This window comes from Vipera berus (assembly GCF_964194415.1).
Source record: "Vipera berus genome assembly, chromosome: Z".
Taxonomy (NCBI): domain Eukaryota; kingdom Metazoa; phylum Chordata; class Lepidosauria; order Squamata; family Viperidae; genus Vipera; species Vipera berus.
The window spans coordinates 17,122,812-17,146,098 of record NC_138205.1 but is presented as its reverse complement, the minus strand read 5'-3'; the positions used below and the strand labels follow the sequence as shown (position 1 = coordinate 17,146,098).

Below are 23,287 nucleotides of genomic sequence, written 5' to 3'. Positions count from 1 at the left end.
GAGCTGAGATCAGCCATTCCGAAATGATGCCATTTAGGTTTGTTAAACCAGAGTTCTCATCCTGGGTGATCTCAGGTTGAGGGAACCTAGCAAACATTTTAAGAGAGATGTTGATTTGGGAAACTTCATGAGGGAGAAGCACATCATCAGCAGTTGCTCCTGATGGCTCTATCATAGCTTTCTCCAACCTGATGTCCTCTGACATGCCCTTTGAGGAGGTTGAGTTTTTGGAAGACACTAGAGCAGGGGTCTTCAAACTTGGCCCTTTTATGACTTATGGACTTCAACTCCCAGAATTCCTCAGCCAGGCATGCTGGCTGAGGAATTCTGGGAGTTGAAGTCCATGAGTCATAAAAGGGCCGAGTTTGAAGACAACTGCACTAGAGAAGGCTAACCTGTGCTGTTGGTACAGGTAGTCCTCGACTTACAAGAGTTTGTTTAGTGACTGTTGAAAGTTACAACAGCACTGAAAATGTGTCTTATGGACGTTTTTCACAGTTATGACCTTTCCAGCATCCCCATGATCATGTGATCAAAATTCAAACACTTGGGAACTGGCTCATATTTATGACCATTGCTGTGTCCCAAGATCATGTGATCACCTTTTGTGACCTTCTGACAAGCAAAGTCAATGGGGAAACCAGATTCAATTAACAACTGGGTTACTAACTTACCAACTGCAGTGATTCACTTAACGGCTGTAGCAAGAAAGGTAGCAAAATGGAGCAAAACTCACTTATCATATGTCTCGCTTAACAACATAAATTTTGGGCTCAATTGTTGTCATAAGTCGAGACTACCTCTATCAAATTGAGGAGCATTTTGCATTCACTCCACCAGGGCTTTTCTTAACACTCATTTCTTTATCTTTTTAGGGTTTTGCTTCCTTGATCTCTTTTATACAGTTTCTAAAAGGCCCACCACATTGGCCAGTCTGGCTTGAGCTTCTCAGCCCCATACCATCCGCCATCATGCATCAGTTGCTGACGGTCATGCTCTACGCATCCCTGGAAGCCTTGGCTGGGCACACGGCCTTAGCTGTAGTTCAGGCACCACATTATACAAACCAGAGTTGGGGACTGCCCAGCCTCCTAGCCCATCTGAAGCGCTTGACAGCACCAAATTCTAACTCAACCACTAGCACAATCAGCAGAGTCCGGCCCTCTGAAACATGCCAAAGCTACTACGATGTCATGGGGCAATACGATGCGGCCTTCAACTGTACCACGGGGGGTTACCGGTTCTGCTGCGGCACCTGCCAGTACCGCTTCTGCTGTGACGATCGATCCAGGAGACTGGAGCAAGGGAAGTGCCGTGACAGCCCCCAGTGGTTCGCAACCACCATTGCTGGCACAGCCACGAATGGGCCTGATGTACCCAATGGCAGCAAGCAGCAGAGCAATAGCACCGTGTATGTCATCTGTGGCGTCATCAGCTTCACCTTTGCTGTGGGAGTCGGGATCAAGTTCTTTTTCAGCAAAGCCTCCAGGAGACCCCATGGGAGAGAACTCAATGTGCCCAGGTAAGGATAAGGGCTGCAGAGGGGGACCCAGAACTATTCTGATCCATTGATCGTTGCTTCCAAATCTAAAGGGTCTCCAGATTTGGGTTCAATTGGATATATTTTCACTTGCTGCTAAATCTAGATGCAACTAGAAGAAAATCAGCCTATTGCAAGACAGCCTGTTTTCCTAAACTAGGCAGACCAATATTTCCCACTTGCATTAGCAGCAGCCTTGCAAGATGTAAGAAAGTGTCTCTCTTTCATCGCATATTCAATTTCTTGGACTTGAGAGAGTTGGCCTTCAACATTGTGCTCTGTCTCAAAGCTGTAGTCTCTTCCGCAAACCAAGGATTCGTGATGGGCTGTGAGAATAACCTTGAGGAACAGGTGGAAGAGCTGCAGCCCAGGCAACAGTCAGATAAAAGAAATCTTAGTCCAAAGCGGGAATGGAATTTGAGGAAATATTTCAAAGTTGACCCTCCTGGTTTTTTGCGGGGGTAGAGGCAAGGAAGGTGGAAGTAAATTCAGAGTTGCAAGATTCTCTTACCATGAAACCTATAAAAAACTGGTTTTAGTATTCCCAACTGTGATGTCCGTCAGGTCTACTTTGAAGGGCTGAATCAATCTTGCAACTCTTGCCTTTATCCTGAAACGCGGGTGCCCAATCTTGGCAACAGTTAAGACTTGTAGACTTCAGATTCCAGAATTCTTTAGCCAGCATGGGGAATTCTGGAAGTTGAAGTCCATACGTCTTAAAGTTCCCAAGGTTGGACACCCCTGTCCTAAAGAGAATTGGGAAGGGTTAAGTCTGGAATGCTTTCTCAAATTCCATTCTGACTCTCCTTTGGGCTGAGATATCTCTTTCCTGACCACTGCCTTGTCTGTAGCTCTTCTTCCTCTTCCTCAAGGCTGTTCTCACCGTCCATTACAGTATTTGAGTTACCTATTCCTGGCTGCATTTTGTTTTCGTGTCCTATGAGTAAAACTAAAGCATGCCTCTTTCAGAGTTGTGGAAGCCTATCACTTAATATTAAAACAATTACAATGGAGAGCGCTGATTCTTCTCTCACCAAAATAAAAATCTTTCAGCAGAGATTTGCTTCCAATGTGCAGCAAGCTTGGGTAGGTGAATTATAGATTGGGTGCCTCATATTATATTGTGCTCCACCTGCCTTCATTTATATGGAAATGTTGAGTGAGATCCATAGATTACTTCCTGTATCTCCCAGTGATTTCTTCACGTGAACAGGGAATACTTGTGTAAAATTCCAGTTATATTACTATATTGGCTGTGATTCTGTCATATATCAACACTGATTTTTAAAATATATCACATCAAGTAGATGAAGAGCAAAACCAGAATCATCCTAAAGCGGTTTTTTCAACTTCCAGAACTTTAACCCATGCAGACTTCAACTTCCAGAATTCCCCTAGCATGTTGGCTGGGGGAATTCTGGGAGGTGAAGTCTGCATGGCTAAAAGTTCCTGAGATTGAGAAACACTGTCCTAGAGTAAGGCTGGCTGGGTTCACAGAGCATGCTTAAACTGATTATTGAATTAACCCATTTTCTGGGTTGCCACAATAAATTGAATCACAACCTAAAAAAGAATGGATAGGTTTGCATAACATGTTAAACCATGAAAAATCAGAAACAAACCCCAATCAAAGTTAAAATAGCTGAGCAAAAGTTCTGGAAATGCAGTTGCTGGTGAGAGAGATTGAATGAATTTGCCAGGCTGGGTTCCCATCAACACCAAGGTCTATCAATAATCTATAGTATTGATTCTCAATCTAGGCAGCTTTAAGACATGTGGGCTTCCGCTTCCAGAATTCCCCAGCTGGTTTCAAGTTGGCTGGAGAATCCTGGGAGTTGAAGTCTGCATGTCTTAAAGTTGCCATGATTGAGAGATACTGATCTAAAGGCTCAAAGAAGCAGGGTTGAAAGTACTGGCATGTTCTAGAGCAAAAACTGAATATTGGATTACAAATGCTATCATCCCACATTGCTGTAAGTGAAGTTGCACCAGAACATATCTATATGGCAGAGAATTGAGGAATATATATATATATAGTAAAGGTAAAGGTTCCCCCGCACATGCGTGCTAGTCGTTTCCGACTCTAGGGGCCGGTGCTCATCTCCGTTTCAAAGCCGAAGAGCCAGCGCTTGTCCGAGGACGTCTCCGTGGTCATGTGGCCGGCATGACTAGACGCCAAAGGCGCACGGAACGCTGTTACCTTCCCACCGTAATGGTCCCTATTTTTCTACTTGCATTTTTATGTGCTTTCGAACTGCTAGGTTGGCAGAAGCTGGGACGAGTAACAGGCGCTCACTCTGTTATGTGGCACTCGGGATTCGACCCGCCAAACTGCCAACCTTCTGATCGACAAGCTCAGCGTCTTAACCCACTGAGCCACCGCGTCCCTTATATATATATATATATATATATATATATATATATATATATATATATATATATATATATATATATATATATATATATGTGTGTGTGTGTGTGTGTGTGTGTGTGTGTGTGTATGTATATGTATATGTATATGTATATATGTATATATGTAAAGAGCCTTGGTGGAGCAGTGGGCTAATGCCTCCTTAAGTAACACCAGCTGCCTGCAATTAGTGCAGTTTCGCATCCCACCAGGCTCAAGGTTGACTCAGCCTTCCATCCTTCCGAGGTAGGTAAAATGAGGACCCAGATTGTTGGGGGCAATTAAGCTGACTTTGTAATAATGCCGCTTGGGGGTGTGTGTGAAAGCCCCAATAAGCAGGCATATACATAGAATGAAGGCTACTGCTAAGCTTGTAAGCCGCCCTGAGTCTTCGGAGAAGGGCGGGATATAAATGGAATTAAAATAAAAAATAAAATAAATGTATATATATATATATATATATATATATATATATATATATATATATATATATATATATATATACACACACACACACACACACACACACTCTAATGGTTAAACTTCATAGTTGGTGATAACAAAGCCAAATTATTATTATATTTTGCAAACTGAATGGGTTTGCTAGAAAACAGGCATAAAATCAAGATCACGCGATCAAATCATAATCAATTTTCTCTACCACATTTTCAGTTTCTATCATTTTTGCTTCCAGTCTAATATCATTTTGAGTAAGATCTTCCACTCTTTCGTCCAAATTCTCAATGCATTTAACCATGCCTTGCATTGCAGATATAATATCTGCTCTCAGTTCTGTTAATTTCTCTGTAATCTTTTCATCCATAACCTTAGCTAGTTTTTCTGTTAACTTCTCCTCCAACTTTTTATCCATTATCTCAGCAAATTGTTGCATTTGCTTTTCCATAGTCTCTTGCAGCAGATTCTGCAAATCTTTTACTGTAAAAGCTGATGCAGATACAGATGCAGGGGACCAAATTATTATTATATTTTGCAAACTGAATGGGTTTGCTAGAAAACAGGCATAAAATCAAGATCACGCAAAGTATTAGTATTGCTTTATAAAGCCCTAATAAGAGCACACCTCGAATACTGCAGCCAATTTTGGTCACCATATCACAAAAAAGATGTTGAGAGTTTGGAAAACAAAATTCAGAGAAGAGCAACTAAGATGATCAAAGGCCTGGAGACCAAAACATATGAAGAACGGCTGCAGGACTTGGGTCTGGCTAGTCTAAAGAAAAGAAGAAATAGGGGTGACATGATAGCAGTATTCCAGTATCTGAGGGGCTGCCACAAGGCAGAGGGGGTCAGGTTGTTTACAAGAGCACCAGAGGAAAGGAGGAGAAACAATGGTTGGAAACTGATCAAAGAGAGAAGCAACCTGAAATTAAGGAGAAACTTCCTGACAGTGAGGACAATCAACCAGTGAAACAGCTTGCCTCCAGAAATCATGGGTGCTTCATCACTGAAAATTTTCAAGAATTGACTGGACAGTCACTTGTCTGAGATGGTATAGGTTCTCCTGCTTGAGCAGGGGGCTGGACTAGAAGAATCCAAGGTCTATTCTATTCTATTCTATTCTATTCTATTCTATTCTATTCTATTCTATTCTATTCTATTCTATTCTATTCTATTCTATTCTATTCTATTCTATTCTATTCTATTCTATTCTATTCTATTCTATTCTATTCTATTCTATGCTAAAAAATTCCCCAGAATCTTGTGCAAGGTGTCCAAAGTTCTGTGTTACAACATAAAGTGTCATGGAAGTGTCAAGTATCAAGAATTAAATAGGTAACTATTGTTCTGAATAATAGACAAGCAGGTCTATGCTACAATGGGATTGGATAAATTTATTTACATTCATTCAAAATTTTCCAGAGGGTAGAGAACAAGTTGCTATCTCCTTCTGTGGGACAGTGTTAAGGAATTGTGCAGCAGGTGTCCAAATGAAGTCAGAGACGCTGACATAAACGTGTAGTTTTATAGAAATAAATATATTTTATATCAATGTATACAGCAAACTAGATAGTCAGGCACATCACTATATCATGAGGTAAATCGTCAGATAAATCACAGAACAGCCTACAGAGAATAAAAAGACGGGGGTGGGGGGAGGGAAACTCCCCCTTTACACCCAGCAACCAATCATAATGTAGATTGCCTCATGTAGGAGCCCACCAATCTGGCCCATTATCCACTTTACTGTTCCAGCTATTAAATTATCTTAACAGACTGTTCTTCACGTTTGAAGCCTGTTCACTTGCCTTCATCATCTTTTGTCCTCCAGATGAAATATACTAGCTTCCAGAAGCTGTCTTCTATATCACTGACCAAAAGCGTTGCCATTCTTTGAAGCTTTTCAAGTCTGTCTATTGCAGGGGTCTTCAAACTGGGCCCTTTTATGACTCATGGACTTTAAGTTGAAGTCCATGAGTCATAAAAGGGCCGAGTTTGAAGACCCCTGGTCTATCGCCTTTTTCATAGGGTGCTTAGGACTGGATACAGCACTAGACACAGAAGGGCCTAGAAGACCTTGAACTTGTTTCCATTTAAAATTGCCTTTAACATGTATTTTTGATACAGCACCATCTTGCTTCTCCCCTTCCACAACTTAGTGCTACTAATTATATTTAACTACACGATTCTGCGCTGCATCCCAATTCAGAGTGGGAATATGAAACTGTGTTTGGAGAGTTTGGGTCAAACAATTTCCCCATCAACATGCAGATGGTTAAATGCGTGTTCTAGGTTCCTCAACAGAACCCATGTGTATACTTTATGATTTTCCTTCCGTGAACATTTGTCTTCTTTTTCTGGCCAGGGCTTTGGTTGACATTCTCAGGCATCAAGCAGGCACCACCTCATGTTCTGAGCGCAACAACAGCCTTGTGATGAACTCAAACTTCCAAGACAATGGTTCAGCTCGTCCTCCGAAGAATCTGTACAATGCAGTGAAACCTTCCAAAAGTAGTCATGGTAAGAGAAGGAGATGTGGGGCTACTGGGTAAGAGAATTTATGCCTTTATCAGATGCTCACCTTTTCCAAAGGCAATTTTACAGTGGGACACATTGATCTATTCTTTACTTTGTTGACCTCAGCAGACCAGTGATTTGATACGGTCACTGGTGCGTGTCGGTCATTTTAAATTTTGGGGAAGGGGGCTTACTGACTTCTAAGCAGCAGAAATAATGCCATAACAAATATCTTGCTTTTTCTATTTGCAAAAAGACCCCAAAACCAAAACATGCTATGAAATTCCAGTGGTATGACCTAAGAGTGAAGATGCAATAAAGCGGTGTTTCTCAACCTTGGCAATTTGAAGATATGTGGAATTCAAGTCCCAGCAAAGCTGGCTGGGGAATTATGGGGAGTTGAAGTTCACCCATCTTCAACTTGTCAAGATGCAATAAGGGATCTCAAGCTCAGGAATAGTAAGTTAAACATCTTGGCTTTTGTTAGTTGGAAATCATTTCCAAATTCTTGATTAGGCTGCAAAAGTTCTGATAAAAATAGTTTGCATCAGGAATAGTGTGAGTGATATATCTCAGTTCCTAAACTGAGTATAAGCTTTGAACTGGCCAATGATCAAAAAGATTTTCCCCCCCTTTTTACAACCCTGTAATCCACTTGGCGATAACACGAAACCATGGTATGTACAAACTGAGAAATATAATGAGTAGGTCATGATATTTGAACCAACCCCATCTTGCAAATCATGGGAACAGCGATGAAATCAAGACAGAAGACACAGGTTTTCAAGAAACATTCTCCTCAGTGTTGGTTCACTGTTGAATCAGACATACTCAAAGAAGTCAAACAAGGTAAAAGTTTCATAACATTGTTTGTAGGTCTGGCACTTCCATGTTTTGGAGTCTAAATTCTGGTGAGAACAAACATTGGATATTAAGATCCAAATGGAAGATCTTTTCAAACCTCTTTGGAAAAAAAGTGTTGGATAAATGTTACTGAGAACACAAACAACAATATATCTACACAATGCAGTACACTTTCCTAGAATCACTGAGATAACTTTTTGCCAACTACCAGCATCCTCCTACCCCCATGTTTTGTCTCCATCCTATCTCCAGGTCCTTCCCCTCTGCAATTTCCCCCTAGGAGTATCTCATGCTAACTTCTGCAAGTTGGAGGTTGCAGCGTTTAAATTATATATGTATCAGCAGCAGGAACTAAGCTGCAAAAAACTCAGGGGGAAACAGCCTGTTTGCCATGACAACCAATTCTAGCTGTCTGGCTGTCTTTGTGCTGGCTCAAACATTAATATTAGGGTAGTGAGGAGGGGGAGAGAACTGCATTCAGATACAAAACTGCTCCTTTTCCAGGTGAAAAGAAAAGAAAGTGGGGTTTTCTGTTCAAGGACATTGCACTTTCTTCCCAGAGATGTTAAGAGTCCAGCCAGGGAATCTTGACCATAATCATTCAAAGAGGAAACTCAGGTGGTGAATGCAGTCAAGACAGTAGCCCAAACAGTGTAACAAACAAATAATAGGAAGGCCATCAGCATGCACAGGAGAACCCAAGCTTTGTAGGAGATGGGAGTGGGCAAATGTCAAATCTGCTGTCCAAATGCTGAAAAGCAACCTGTTCCTTGTTTTCTGTGTCTTTGTCTTCTCTTTGTCTAACCTATTTGAAAAATCACAGTACTGTAAGAGGAAAGGGGAGACGGAATGCTAGCACCAAACAAAACCTGGGAATTATAGAAATTTGCCCCTTTCTCCCCCCCCTCCACCGAGCTGCATACCTATTACTGCTCTGTAAACAGTAGTGTTCAGCTCTCTATGGCGAAAAGAATTCCCCAGTGATTTCTGCAGATCACATTCCTCCAGCACGTGCAAGCTATAAAAAAAAAAAACAAGTTTCAAAAGGAGACCTAATAAGACCATTTCCCTTTGCAGTGAGCGTTCTGAGCACTGCCATGTTTGGACACAGACCAAAAGCTGCAAAGAGGAGGGCCAAATGCCTCTGGGTCCTCTCTGATTTAAAGCAGCGGGATTGGTACCCATATTCCAGAGCTGGTGCTTGGGAAAACCTGAATGAGATGACCTCTAGTGGCCGCCTGCAAGAACGTGCAGCGCGGCCCCATGCATGCTTCTCTTTTTTTGCCTTGCAGATAACATGCATCACAATTACATCCATTTGAACGTGAACAGCCCTAAGCACCACACAGCCACTCTGGGTAAGTGTCCAGTGGTGTCTGATCCCTAGCTAGCGACTGATATAAACAGAAATGTCAAAAGTGTTGGGAGAGTCCCATCAAATCACTGATTCATTATATACCTTTTCATACATTTATCATTCATTTACACCCAGAGCTGTATTTGTATGTAATTGTGCCTATATATACTTTTCAGTTGAAAAGTTCCCTAAAATGATATACAACCTACACAGTCTTTTACAATGTCACCCTCACCCCAATAGTATATTTAGGAGTCCTCAATTTTCTGCAATTTATTGGAAGAATAGGAAATTATTGTTGGCTATGGCTATCCAGAAAGAATTTACCATAAGGCAGTGCTTCCCAAAGCTGGGTAAATTACCCCAAACTGTAAAATTGGGTTGTGTTTTTTTTTTTGGATAACAGCACATGAACCCATTACTGATCATAACAGGGACATTTAAATCAAGTTCAAAATTGTCACATGTACTAAAATATATTCAGCAATCTCCCTAAGTATCCCACATTATGATGAAAAATCAGGGAAGTTACCAATGGTAATTAAGTGAAATGACATAAAGATAATTCAGTGGTGTTGGTTTTATAATTCAGGTAGTCCTTGAGTTACGACCATTCGTTTGGCAACCGCTCAAATTTTGATGGTGCCGAAGGGAGGGACTTACCAGAATACTTGAAGTTCAATAAGACTTTCTGATAACTGGTGTGGGGTAATGAAGGAAAAAATTTGGGAGATGTTACCATAAGGAGAGTTTATATGCTGGATTTCTGATCTCGTATGCTGTTTTGTTAAGAAAAAACCCAAGAGGCTTAAGAACCACCCTGGATCAAAAGATGATTCTGAGATAGGCAGTTTAATCCTCTTCCCTTTGTATTGGGGCTGGGTCACCAAATAAAGTAGACAGAGCTGAATATGGATGTTGAGAATAGAAGTCTGGCACAAACTGCAATGAAGAAAAGAATGACAAAATTGCAATGTCATGATCTAAATCTTGGCCTTTTCTATTTCTGACTCAGTGACAGATGCAAGTACTGTGTATAAGCCAAGGGATTTTACGTTGTGACCATGATGATCCTTGTTTGTCATTTCCCCTCTTTCCATCCTCACAGGCACCTATGATTTGAAGCAGAAAGTTAAAGCAGTTATCCAGTTTTGAGGGTTGCCATCAAAAAAGTTTTGAGGAGTTGAACTTAACTCTTGGAGACTTAGACGGACATGTCCATGTTGTTTTAACATGAGCAGAGCCTTGTTGGATCAGAGCCCTGGCCCACTGTGTCCTGCAGTTGGTTCTCACACTGGCTAACCAACTGCACAAGGAAGTCCACTAGTTAGTAGCAGATGGCCTTCAGAGGCAGTTCTACTGTCAACAAGGTGTTTGATCCCCATGACTTCCATGAATCGGCCTAACCATTTTTAAAGGCTAGTAGGCTGCACCATATCTTGTGGTAGCAAATTCCAAAGTTGAATTGTACGCAGTGAGAAAACAAAACAGGGCACCTTTTCAGGAGGACAGAGGAATGAAGTGTATGGTTTTATACATTTAAATTAAATTACAATTATTTTAAAATTTCTTAATAATGAAATCAAATCAGCTCAAGGCTGCAACTAACATGCCCTTGGGTATAAAGACATACCATTGGGCTTCACAAAACTGTCCACTTCCTTTTGCTCTAAATTATTTTATTAAAACGTCAAGCAAATTCTCATTAACAGAAGCCACCACAAAAACAGAAGAAAACATTGACCGTTTTAATAACGATCTTCCCCAAAATGCCCAGTGTTTAGTGAGTGCCCCTACAACTACAAAAGGAAGGGAAAAAAAGTTAAGGGTGTGTGTGTGTGTGTGTGTGTGTGTGTCTCCCTTCCTTCATTCTGACAAATTCCTATTCAGACAGACACACACCCTATTATACACTCACACATAGACACCCACACATGGCTGCATCATAAAATAAGCTAAGCCAACACACATTGGGAGACAGGAAAAATGAGACAAGGAATATGCAAATTCCTTGGAAGTTGTCTGTCTTCATTGACATCCATTCCTGAGAGTTGAGGCCTGATCAATTTCACATTATTGATCTGGTCTGGATGTGGACATCCAGAGGACTAAGCTCGGTCTGCCTCTGCTGCTACTGCCTTATCTAAACCAAGCCATGTTTTAAGAAAGGAAACACCATGGAACAACACTGCAGTGAAATTTAATATGGTTTAAAATACAAAGAACCCTTAGCGACCCACTCCGCCAGGGGAAAAATATCCCTACCCATTGGCATTGCTGCCAAAAAATGTTAAGCTGATCCTGACCACCCAAGAGCAGCCAAAATCTGTTATGGAGAGGCCAGTCTTGTGTCACTGCAGCAGTGTTTTCTCAATCTTGGCAGCTTTAACACCTATGGACTTCAACTCCCAGAATTCCCTAGCCAGCCCTGCTGGGAGTTGGGAGTTGAAGTCCACACATCTTGAAGTTGCCAAAGTTGAGAAAACACTGCATTGGAGGTTATGTTCACACAGAAGACCAAGTAAAGGCTAGCACAAAATGAAAGGGGCGGAGTTGTGTGCAAACAGGGATCACATAATTTATCTCCTGCCTGCTACTCATGATGGTCACAGAGAATGTGACATGAACATTTTTAAATTCTGCTTTCGAAGAACTGGGAGTTGAACTATGATGGAGAAATGCAGAACAAGTATTGCAATCAAACAGATAGCAATGGATGTAAGAGCCTTGGTGGAGCAGTGGGCTAATGCCTCCTTAAGTAACACCAGCTGCCTGCAATTAGTGCAGGTTCGCATCCCACCAGGCTCAAGGTTGACTCAGCCTTCCATCCTTCCGAGGTAGGTAAAATGAGGACCCAGATTGTTGGGGGCAATTAAGCTGACTTTGTAATAATGCCGCTTGGGGTGTGTGTGAAAGCCCTAATAAGCAGGCATATACATAGAATGAAGGCTACTGCTAAGCTTGTAAGCCGCCCTGAGTCTTCGGAGAAGGGTGGGATATAAATGGAATTTTTTAAAAAAATGTACTATGTAGGTCCAAAACTGCAGAGCACCATTTTCAATATTACAATAGCTTAGCTCCTATTTGAACTCTGAATCAGGATTTCCTACAAATGGCAACTGGTGAGAAAGGAAAATTTTGGGTAGGAAATGGGTTTCAGGAATGGTTAAACCCTCCTCCTATCCCTGTAGTCCAGGTTTGTATCAAGGCTTCCTATCTCATGCCTTCTTTTTCATTGAAAAAGGGTGTGATGAATGCCAAACTTGGACACAAAAAATTTTCTACTCCCTCCTTGTGCATAAGCCTGGAACGATAGGACTACACAATCCTATATGTGTTTTCTCAGGATTAAGCCTCCCTGAGTTGAATATTCCAAGCTACATAAGTATGATAATAGAGCAGGGACCCACAATGTCACTATTCTTTTCAGGAATAATATCTTGACTTTATTGAATAATAAAATTGATGTCTTGACTCGTTTCCATTTTAAGATGCTCTCACCATGTTGAAGCATCCTGCTATCAGGACATAGAATTATTTTGATTTTGATTTGATTATTTCTCAGAAGTAGATAATTTGTGGTCTTTCACATCTTAGCTCCTAGCACCATTCTTCACGGCTGATGATTCTGACCGAGGCTACTGTGAGCTTTAATTTAGCTACATATGGAAGCTGACTCATCTGGTGTAAAAAAGTGAGCTAGGTTTGAAGTAAAGAGATGGAGGAAGAAACAACCAAATCAGAAATTACAGTGGCCCTCAGAGGAAAGATGAGGTGGCAGGAACAAACAGAGAAGTTGGCTTGATAGAATGATCATTCCTTCATAGAAGTTGGATTGGAGCTCAGGGACAGAAATTAAAATCCCAGGATTTAAAAACAATAACAACAATAATATTGGAAGGGACCTTGGAGGTCTTCTAGAATCATTGATCCTGGCACCAAGTTGCTTTGGCAGAAGGGAAAATGAATCTGTACTTCAGTTAGCCAAATGCCAAGACTGGAGGTTTCCTTTGTTCAAACAAAGCTTGTTTCGCAGCAGTGGTTTGTACTTGCTAAGCAAGGCAAGAAAACTTAACCAGTTTGCTGCCTGACCTTTATGCCATATGGAGCTCAGCCTTGCACAGCTTGTAGGAACTGAGAGCCTCACGCTGAGATGGCCTGGGGGGTTGTGATGCTCAGCACTGTCTATTCCTGGAAGGAATAGACTTCCTCTCTTGCAGTTGAGGCAGTGATTCAGTGATGGCGCTGGATGAGACCCAGGGCTGGATTTTGCCAATGCCTCAAGGTGCTTTTGGGAGGATTTGAGTTTTGGTATAGAACTTATTTTGGTTAGTCTTTTTAAAACAAAATTGGGTAGGCCAGCCTTTAGATGATACAGGTAGCCCTCCACATATGACCACAATTGAGCCCAAAATTTATGCTGTTAAGTGAGACATGTGTTAAGTGACTTTTGCCCCATTTTACGATTTTCCTTGCCACCTTTGTTAAGTGAATCACTTCAGTTGTTAAGTTAGTAAACCCAGTTGTTAAGTGAATTCTGGTTTCCCCATTGACTTTGCTTGTCAGAAGGTTGCATAATGTGATCACATGACCTTGGGACACAGCAACGGTCATAAATATGAACCAGTTGCCAAGCATCTGAATTTTGACCACATGATCAGGTTGTCACTGTGAAAAATGGTCATAAGTCACATTTTTCAATGCCATTGTAATTTTGAACTGTCACTAAATGAACTGTTATAAGTCAAAGATTACCTGTATTTTATTTTTTAACAAAGACTAGTGGGTTATAATTCAGTAGATCTATACTGTCTTCCCAAATCTGAGGTATGTTCAGCATCAACTTTCCAAATCTCCAGCTAAAATTTCTAAGCAACGTTCACCTATGTTATGGTCATTGTCTTATTTTCCTATCACCTGGTGAAATATTTTTTTTATTGAAAAGTTTTTCAATACATTTTATCTTTAACAATCCCTCCCCCCCACCCCCCACCCAACCCTTCCTAGCCCTCCCTAACCCTCCCCCCACCCCTTCCCCCCTCCCCCCTCCCCGACTTCCCAGAGCTAAATACAAGGTATAAAAATAAAAACAATCATAAACAACCATATGCTAACAACAATAAGCTATTAAGTCTATCGCACTCTAGCTCATATGAAATGACTACAAGCAATACTAATATCACATCAAAACTTATACAAATGCTAAATGAAACTTTTTAGTCCCATATTTGTTCTGGATGTACTCAATCCACTTTTTCCACTCCATAATATAACGTTCTTGCGAATGATCTTTCAAATAAGCCGAGATCTTTGCCATTTCCGCCAGGTCAGAAACTTTTAAAGTCCATTCTTCTATAGTCGGCAGTTCCTCCTTCTTCCAATATTGACCTACTAAAAGTCTTGCTGCCGTAATTAAGTTCAACATCAACTTAGTGTCCACAACAGTAGTATCCGTAATTATGCCCAATAAAAACAATTGCGGACAAAACTTTATCCTTTGCTTAAATATCTTCTGCATATCCCACCAGATTTTAATCCAAAAAGCTTTAAACTTTTTACAGGTCCACCATATATGAAAGTACGTTGCGTCTTCGCCACCACACCTCCAACATTTAGGTTGATAGTTCGGATACATACTTGCAAGCTTTTTAGGATCTAAATGCCACCTATAACTGGTGAAATATTTAAAGCATAGACAAACAAGCAAATATCTTCCATACATTCTAGGCTCAGCTCCTGGGATATGCATTAGCCCCATGAAGGAAACTTGGTGTGTCTCTTTTTTGTCTCTACTTTCTATCAGAAACGTTTTGAATTTGTGCTGCTGTGCTGTTTGTGTCCTTCCTATAACCTGCTGCTGTTTGATGTGGCTTTTGTTCACTTTGTTTGTTTTAAATTGTTGTCATTTTGAAGATTTTTGTCTGAGGGTTTCTAATGTACAGTAAATAAATGAGTTTCAGACAAACCCTAACAAGATCACAAACATTGTACTTACAATTCACATACAGGTAGTCCTTGACTTATGACGATTTGCTCAGTGAAGGTTCAAAGTTATGACAGCCTGGGAAAAAGTGATTTACGACTCTTTCTGGAAGTTATGATGATTGCACCAAACCCCACAGGAATGGGATTGCAATTTGGGTGAATGGCAACCTAATCACATTTATGATGGTTGTATCATCTTGAGGTCACATGATTGCAAATTGTCAGCCAGATTCCAACAAACAATCCACTGGGGAAATCTGATATTCTTAGCGATCATGTGGTTAATTTAGTGACCTCGATATTTGCTTAATGACCAAAGTAAAAATGGTTGTAAATTCAGATCCAGTCACATGATGACTCACTTAATCACTGAGATTCCAGTTCCAGTTGTGGCCAGAAGTTGAGGACTATCTGTATACAAATCTTCAGCGGTTTTCCACAAATTAGCCCCACCTTTTGCCTGTTTATTCAAAAGGCTTGCTGTGTTCAGTGGGGCATATGGGATCAAAGCCTTAATGAGTCATTTGCTCTATTTCTTGATAGCAAACTGATAATTTTTTTTAAACACCGTTATAATAAAAATGAAATGAAATGAACGGAAAGATAAGGTGGGATCACAATACATATTGAAAGATAATTTCAGTAGTGCTGAGCTTGTATTCAAAAGCATTTCAAAACAAAAGGAGGCTACAAGCTTTTAAACAAAGCTCTGTTGCTTTTCCCCCCCGGTTTCCTTCTCCAAAAGAAATCCTTGCTATTGTCAATAGTGCTGCCAAAATCCAACAAAATCATTAGACTTATGATATCACCGGTTTCATCCATGCAGTCATGTTCTTAATTGGGTCACAAATGAGATAAACATTTCCGCTAGTTGACGGTGGATTGTCCTTGACTTAGCACATTTGTTTAGTGACCATTCACTAAACTCGAATTGTCAACTTAACTAGAGTACCCCATGATAAGAAACATACTAAATTAGTAAAAAGAGAATTAAAGCACTTAAAAATTTTGTGCTCACCTAGCCAGGAATATGCTCGACCCAAGTGGCTGAAATAGATACTGCCCTGAAGAATGTCAAAGCTGGAAAATCTCCTGGTTTTGATGGAGTAATGCCTGAATTTATCATCCACTCTGGGCCTTGCACAAGAGAATGGCTGGCAAAATTCTACACAGATATCTTAACTTCCAGTGAGCTCCCTTCAGAATTTAAGAGAACTAAGGTAATCGGCATATTAAAACCTGGGAAAGAAAGCAACAAGCCAGAAAATTATCGTCCCATTGCTCTGTTAAGTGTTTGTTATAAACTACCTGAAAGGCTGATACTTAACAGAATTGGACAGGCTGGGTTTAGATCTTATCGGAGCTGTGCCGATCAAGTCCTTAGTCTTACTAGCCACATTGAAAGTAGTTACCAGAATAAATTGAAAACATCTGTTGTGTTTGTGGATCTCACAGCAGCATACAATAGTGTAGAGGGATGGACTATTAAGCAAATTCCTCCATGCTGTTCCTTGTAGAACCATGGGCCGTCTAATAAATAACATGCTCTCAGCAAGGACCTTTCAAGTCATTATGGGTGATAAAATTAGTAAGCAAAGACACCTGAATAATGGACTCCCTCAGGGCTTTGTACTGGCCCCATCTTTATTCAACTTATATATTTCCGATATACCATCTACGCTATCAACAAAGTTCTCTTATGCTGATGACCTGGCATTAGCATATAGCCACAAGGACATTGAAGTTACAGAAGGTGTACTTACAGCCGACCTTACAACTCTGAGCACATACTTCCACCAATGGAGGCTAATCTCAAGCGTAAGCAAAACAGTTACATCATGTTTCCACCTTAATAATAAATTAGCAAAAAGAGAACTCAATATATACCTAAATAATAAATTGCTCCCATATGTGGCTACACCAAAATATCTGGGGGTCACCCTAGACAGGACTCTGTCTTTTAAAAAACATATTCAGAATTTGGCTGCCAAGGTTAACAGCAGAAACAACATTCTGCAAAAACTATGCGGAACAACTTGGGGAGCTTCAGCTCCAACTCTTCGATGCGCAGCCCTTGGGCTTTGCTACTCTGTAGCAGAATATTGCGCACCTGTATGGATAAACAGCCCACATACAAGACTTGTCGATGTTCAACTTAATTATACGATGAGATTAATTACTGGGTGCATAAAATCTACACCTATTCACTGGCTACCAGTTCTTAGCCATATACTCCCCCGCACTTACGACGACAAGAAGCTCTTATTCGGGAGTATAGTAAGATCCTGCCAAACTCCTCTCTACCCATTCATGGTTATACCTCTGTTCTTTTAAGAGGTCGACTAAAGTCAAGAAACCCACCACTCCCTACAGCGCTTAAGCTGCTGGCCGAACATCAGAGCACCACACAAAAGTGGACGGAAGCATGGAATAGCTATACCTCCCAAGATATTTTCGAGCATATTAATCCTAATAATATACCTCCAGGGTTCAATTTACCCCGACACATATGGGTGACTTACAATAGAATTAGAACGACTCATGGGGTGTGTGCCGATTCTTTGTATAAATGGGGGAAGACATCTTCAGCGCAATGTGATTGCGGGGCTCCCCGACAGACTATCCAACATATAGCGAGGGAATGCATTAATAGAAAATACCCAGGAGATTTCAAGGACTTCCTCTGCGTAACAACGGCAGCTACTGACTGGATTTCCAAACTCGGCATCAAACTCTGAAATGTTATTTCTGGTTTCCTCTTAGGTTTTATGACTGCTTCTTTTTAATTGTTTTAACTGTTTTAACTTGTAAATATGAAATGTTTTTAATATTGTGTGTGACCAGCCATACGCTAAATAAATAAATAACTGACCATTCAAAGTTACAGTAGCACTGAAAAAAGTGATTTATGACGGTTTTTCACTCTTCGGACCCACTGCAGCATCCCTATGGTCACATGATTAAAATTTGGATCCTTGGCAACTGGCATGTATTTATGACAGCTGCAGCGTCCCCGGGTCATGCGATCACCCTTTGCGATCTTCTGACGAGCAAAATCAACAACTGTGTTACTAACTTAAGAATTGCAGTGATGCGCTTAATAATTGTGACAAGAACGATTGTAAAATGGAGCAAGACTCAGTTAAAACCTGCCTTGCTTAGCAATGGAAATTTTGGACTCGGTTGCGGTCCAGTCTCTTATTTTTGCATGGTCCCTATCCAAGTACGAACCAGATTTAAAAAATGGCATCTAACTACAGGCATTCTAAAATGATTATTTAGTGTCTAGCCCAACTGCTAATTGTATGAATAATGTCACAGCACTTTTGTATTTAGGAGCTGAAGAACTGAACAAATCTCCCTTTCTCTGTCCCCCAAACCTATCCTTTCCTATGAGAGGTGGACTCCATTTGTATCTACCTACAGGCTACTTCTGTGTAATGGCCAGAATTGGGAACAAGGTGGAGAGTAAATGAGTAAAAAAGTGGATAAGGTCTGGGGAGAAAGAAAGGTGGATTTGTTCATTTATTGGAAGGGTATATGGCCGTGGTGGCGAACCTATGGCATGCGTGCCACAGGTGGCACGCAGAGCCCTGTCTATGGGGCACGCGCGCCATTGCCCCAGTCCTAGGCCTTCAGCTGGGTTTTATAAAACCTTTTCGCTTTAGGCCTCTGCCTTCGTGTGCAAAAATAAAAAAAAGTTTCAATCAATCATTTTAAACTTCTCATGGGAAAAAAAGAGATCTCGCAAAGTAGGAATTGATTGATTGAACTCTTTAGTCCTACCCAGTCTGCCGTTACCACTGCAGCCACGCCCACCCAATGGGCTATGCCCAGCCAATTGGCCACACCCACCCAATGGGCCACGCCCACCCAGCACCCGACGATACGTAAGTGGGTTTGGGGTAGCAGTTTGGGCACTTGGTCTCTAAAAGGTTCGCCATCACTGGTATACTGTATGGTCTTTGAGGCTGTTGAGGTTGTGCCCTGGAACAGGTGGAGGGGAATACGCACAAAGGAAGTGGTTCTGAAGGACTAATGCAGGCTTGCTCATCCTAACAGAAATATGTTGAGTGGTAAATAAAGTATTTTAATGTGGCTGCTGAGATATTTGTAACAAATCATAGAGTTGCAATCATAAATGAAGACCAGTCAGTAATGAAAGGGGAGAAGCAATTTCTCAGACTAAAAAAAATTAAATGAGTTACTAGAGAAACTGCCAGAGGGGAAAAGAAAATAGGTAATTAAAAACCAGTTGGTAATGCTGAATTGAGTAAGAAAACAGCCGATTTAAAAGGAAAGCTTCTCAACTCGTGCTGAAGAGACCCTGGCACTCTCCACCCTTTGCTAATTTCCCTGGTGGCAAAAGTTATATTGAGTTTTGATTCAAAGCTACCCTTGACAGGCTTGTGAATCAAAGCTCTCCTTTGGATCAAACTGTCAAATTAGCTTATTGAGCCAAATTAGTTCATCGGGCCAAATTGAGCTGGTGTTTTTGAATCAATTCAAAGCAATGCAGGATTCATGCTATTGCACGTTCACTTTTATTAAAGGGAACAATCAAACAATCAGTTTGCTGATTTCAATTGCCCAGTCAACTCACCTCTTTGAATCAAATTGCACGTTGGAATGAAGAGCATTCGGAAGCTACAGCTGGTGCAGAGTGCATCAGCAATTTGGGAGGTGGGGGGCTAGAATGACCCCAATAACACTACTGCTCCGTGAGCTGCATTAGTTACCGGTTTGCTTCTGGGTGCAATTCACGACATGGGTCCAGGTTACTTATGGGACCGTCTCACCGCACTGGGATTGGCCTGTCCCACAGAGCAGAGTGAATGAATGATTTACCATCCCAGACTCAATGGCAAGTGTGAAAGCAAGTAAAGTAAAATGCAGCAGAAATCAAGTCTACATAAACTAACAGATTTTTCTCTCATTTCTCTGCTCCCTTAAAAGACTGGCACATGAATGATACCCCAAGCCATTCCTCAACCAAATACAACACCCTCAGCTGCTCTCGTTCATTTCACAACCTCTCCCATCTGCCTCCATCCTACGAGTCAGCCATCAAGTCAGAACTCAACCGTTACTCCTCACTCAAGCGATTGGGTAAGCTGAATTATTTACGAAAGGAACTGAGGTGTTGGGTTTTTGTTTTTGTTTTTAAAGAAAAAGGTGACAAACCATCTTACAAGACTGTTCCTTGGGATCAGTAGCTCTTAATAAGTGATGTAGCATATTTCTTCTCACCTTGTTTCAAAATCTCAGTCTTTGACTTCTATTCCTTAGGTCCCATCTCCCCACAGTTTAAGAATTTTAGCACCCAAGCCTTAAATTGCCACACTGAGATTTTCCAGAGATAGTTGTGTGTGATTTTGCTGAGCCTTTTATGTAGAAGAGGAGCATAATTTATCATGACAGAGGGCATTTGACCAATATACATCTCATAAATTGTCCCATTCAGATATAAGTGAAAGGGTGTGTGTGTGTGTAAGGTGGCTGTCGTGTTCCTTTTTTCATAACAAAAGAACTATAAATGAGAAATACGCACGCACACCAATTATATTTCTTTGTGATCCATTGTTTTAAGCAATTTTCTCCTCATTCTCCCTGTGGTAGTGATGGAACCCAGAAAAATGAACTGAGCAAGGAAAATAGTTTTGTGCCTTTGACTTTTCAGCAAGAGCTGAATTTGAGTAGATCTTGGCCTCTTACTTCAGACATCCTGGTCACTGTTTTAACTTTTTACGGTGCCCTGTAAAAACCTACATTTGGGATTTTTCCAAAGAGAGCACTGAACTGCCACCAGTTAACTCACAGCTGCCGACCTATATGAGAATGAGTCGACTGGAGGAACAGGACATTCAATAAGTCCTAATCCTTATATATGAATGGAACAATCCAGTAGATAAATATGTACTGCTTTCCAATCACATTTAATGTACCAGTATGATTCCTTTTAGACCTAAGCTGTATGGCATTGGAATACAATCCAAGGCTCCAGAACTGCAAGTCATTCCAGAAAATTTAGATGCACTTCCCCGACATCTCCAGCAACTGTTATCAAATTGCAATAAATAAGACAGAAAATAGAAATTATGAAATGATTTCATTTTAATTTTGTTTTACTATAAAATGAAATCAAATCCACATTTGATCTAACCACTGCTTTTTGCATTATAGTTTCTGGCACAGCATGTAAAAGCCAAGTGGGACTTTCAGCCCAGAAGTCATTGCAGATTCCTGCTCCCTAAGGGGATCTATACCTTTGGGATTGTTCCTTCTGAAAGAAGACAATCTCAGTATAATTGGAGAAGAATAGAAACCCTGAAAGAACATAGCCATTGACAGGATGTTGTGTTGTGTTTATGCTCCTTAAAATGGAGGACATGGCAGTTCTGCACTAAACATTGAGCGCAAAGCCACGTGGGCCCATCCATCCATGTCTCTAACGTTCCTTTCTCCTGTTTTTTAATCTCATCTGTCCGTCTCCCCATCATCCACTGACATCTCACTTTTTTCCCATGTTTCTCAGCAGCGGAGAAGGACTTGGATGAATTCTATGCCAAGCGGAGGCACCTTGCTGAGTTAACTCGAGGGACGCTGCCCTTACATGCCATGAAAATGAACTATGATATGGATAGCTACTCTGAGAAGTCACATAATCCGCGACGGGTCATGTCACAAGAACACATCCTTTCAGACGGTGGAAGTGGAGGGGGAAGCTACCGCCCGTCACATTACGACTACACCATTCCAAGAGAGCGTGTCATATCTCACGAGCGCCTTCTCTCCCGGGAAAACTTGCATTCTCAGGAGCACTTGCTTTCTCCAGAGCGTCTCCATCAACACACGGGTCCCTTCCAGGAAATGCACCTAGGCCATCAGAAGGCTCTTTCTCAGACCAATGTCTGTGCCAGCAGCACCCCCATGCTTGACCACCATCACATGATGATGAAAAACTCTCATCCCGCTTCCAACAATTCCCCCAAGGCAACTGCTCCTTGGGAGACTAGTAGTAGTAGTAGTAGTAATCAGGCAGCTGCCAGGCGCCAAGGCTTTGCTTCCAAGAGGCAAAGCACCATTGATCAAGTTCAGTTCATCCCGGGGCACCATCCAACCCAACACCTTCCTACTGGTAGCAAGAATGAGGTCACGGTGTGAGTTGTCCCTATTCCCCAACTCAGGTTGATCGGACTTTCCAAGGCCATATTTTTCTCCCTTTTTCTGATCCACCCCACCCTTTATTTGGTGCTTACTATCTTTTATTGGGGTTTTCCCTCTTATTTTAGTCTTGTGGCCTCCATCTCGGTTGATGTCAAGTCCTAGCCTGGTCTTTGCTAATGGCACTATCACAGTCTTCACTGACTTTTGATTGGGTCCATTTGACCTGCCAGGTCCTGACAATCTTTGATGATGATATTGACTGCTGATATTTAATAATATCAGCATTACAGCTCATGATAAGATGTGAGTATATCAAGGCCTGCTTGGTTCATAGAAGGCACCAATTATGCAGTATTAGTCAATTTCTGAAGATGTCCAAATTAATTGGGTTCATACAATTAATGCTGCTACTATCTCTTTCTGTGTCTGTTGACATTATTGCTAGCCAGGTTTGGTGACATCAAGGCTGAATTGATTTTTAGTGATCAGGCCTATGGATCCTTCCAAAGCCGTGAAGATAGCTTTGCATAAGATCAGTTACTAGGCCCCATCAACCTTTGATTACAATACTAGTTTTGTCCATCAACATTTGATGACATCATTGCTCTGGGCCTTGTCTCAGATTTTTGAAGACTGAAGACATCACTTGTGGATTTATGAGGTTGGCACCCTTTGCCTCTTATAACTCTAAGCGCTGTGAACATTGCCAATCTTAGTGGATGCTCCATTGACCAAGTGACACCATCGACACCATCAATGGTATCAACACTGTGGATTCTGTCAGCTACAGTTCATATAAGCGCTGTGGGTCTTGTTGACCTTTGATGCCCTCACCATCACTCTCTGATGGTATCAACACTGTGGACTTTTGATGACATCAACACTGTCTGACTTGTCAGTGGTAGAAGTTGTTAATGGAGAAAGAGGTTTGTTAGTGCACTGGTCATGATTGAATACTGTAGGGTGTCACATGGACTGATGGTCAGTT

General features: G+C 41.3%; 1 protein-coding gene across 1 annotated transcript; it reads left to right on the top strand.

Annotated features, from left to right (window-relative positions):
- Window positions 1-971: 971 nt before the first annotated feature.
- On the top strand, window positions 972-22,296 carry LOC308676903 (protein shisa-7-like; the record flags this gene model as incomplete). Its single annotated transcript, XM_081342964.1, has 5 exons — window positions 972-1,522; window positions 6,775-6,929; window positions 9,083-9,148; window positions 20,089-20,241; window positions 21,668-22,296. The coding sequence occupies 5 exons, from the start codon at window positions 972-974 to the stop codon at window positions 22,294-22,296; spliced, it is 1,554 nt and encodes a 517-aa protein (XP_081199090.1).
- Between the last annotated feature and the right edge of the window lie 991 nt (window positions 22,297-23,287).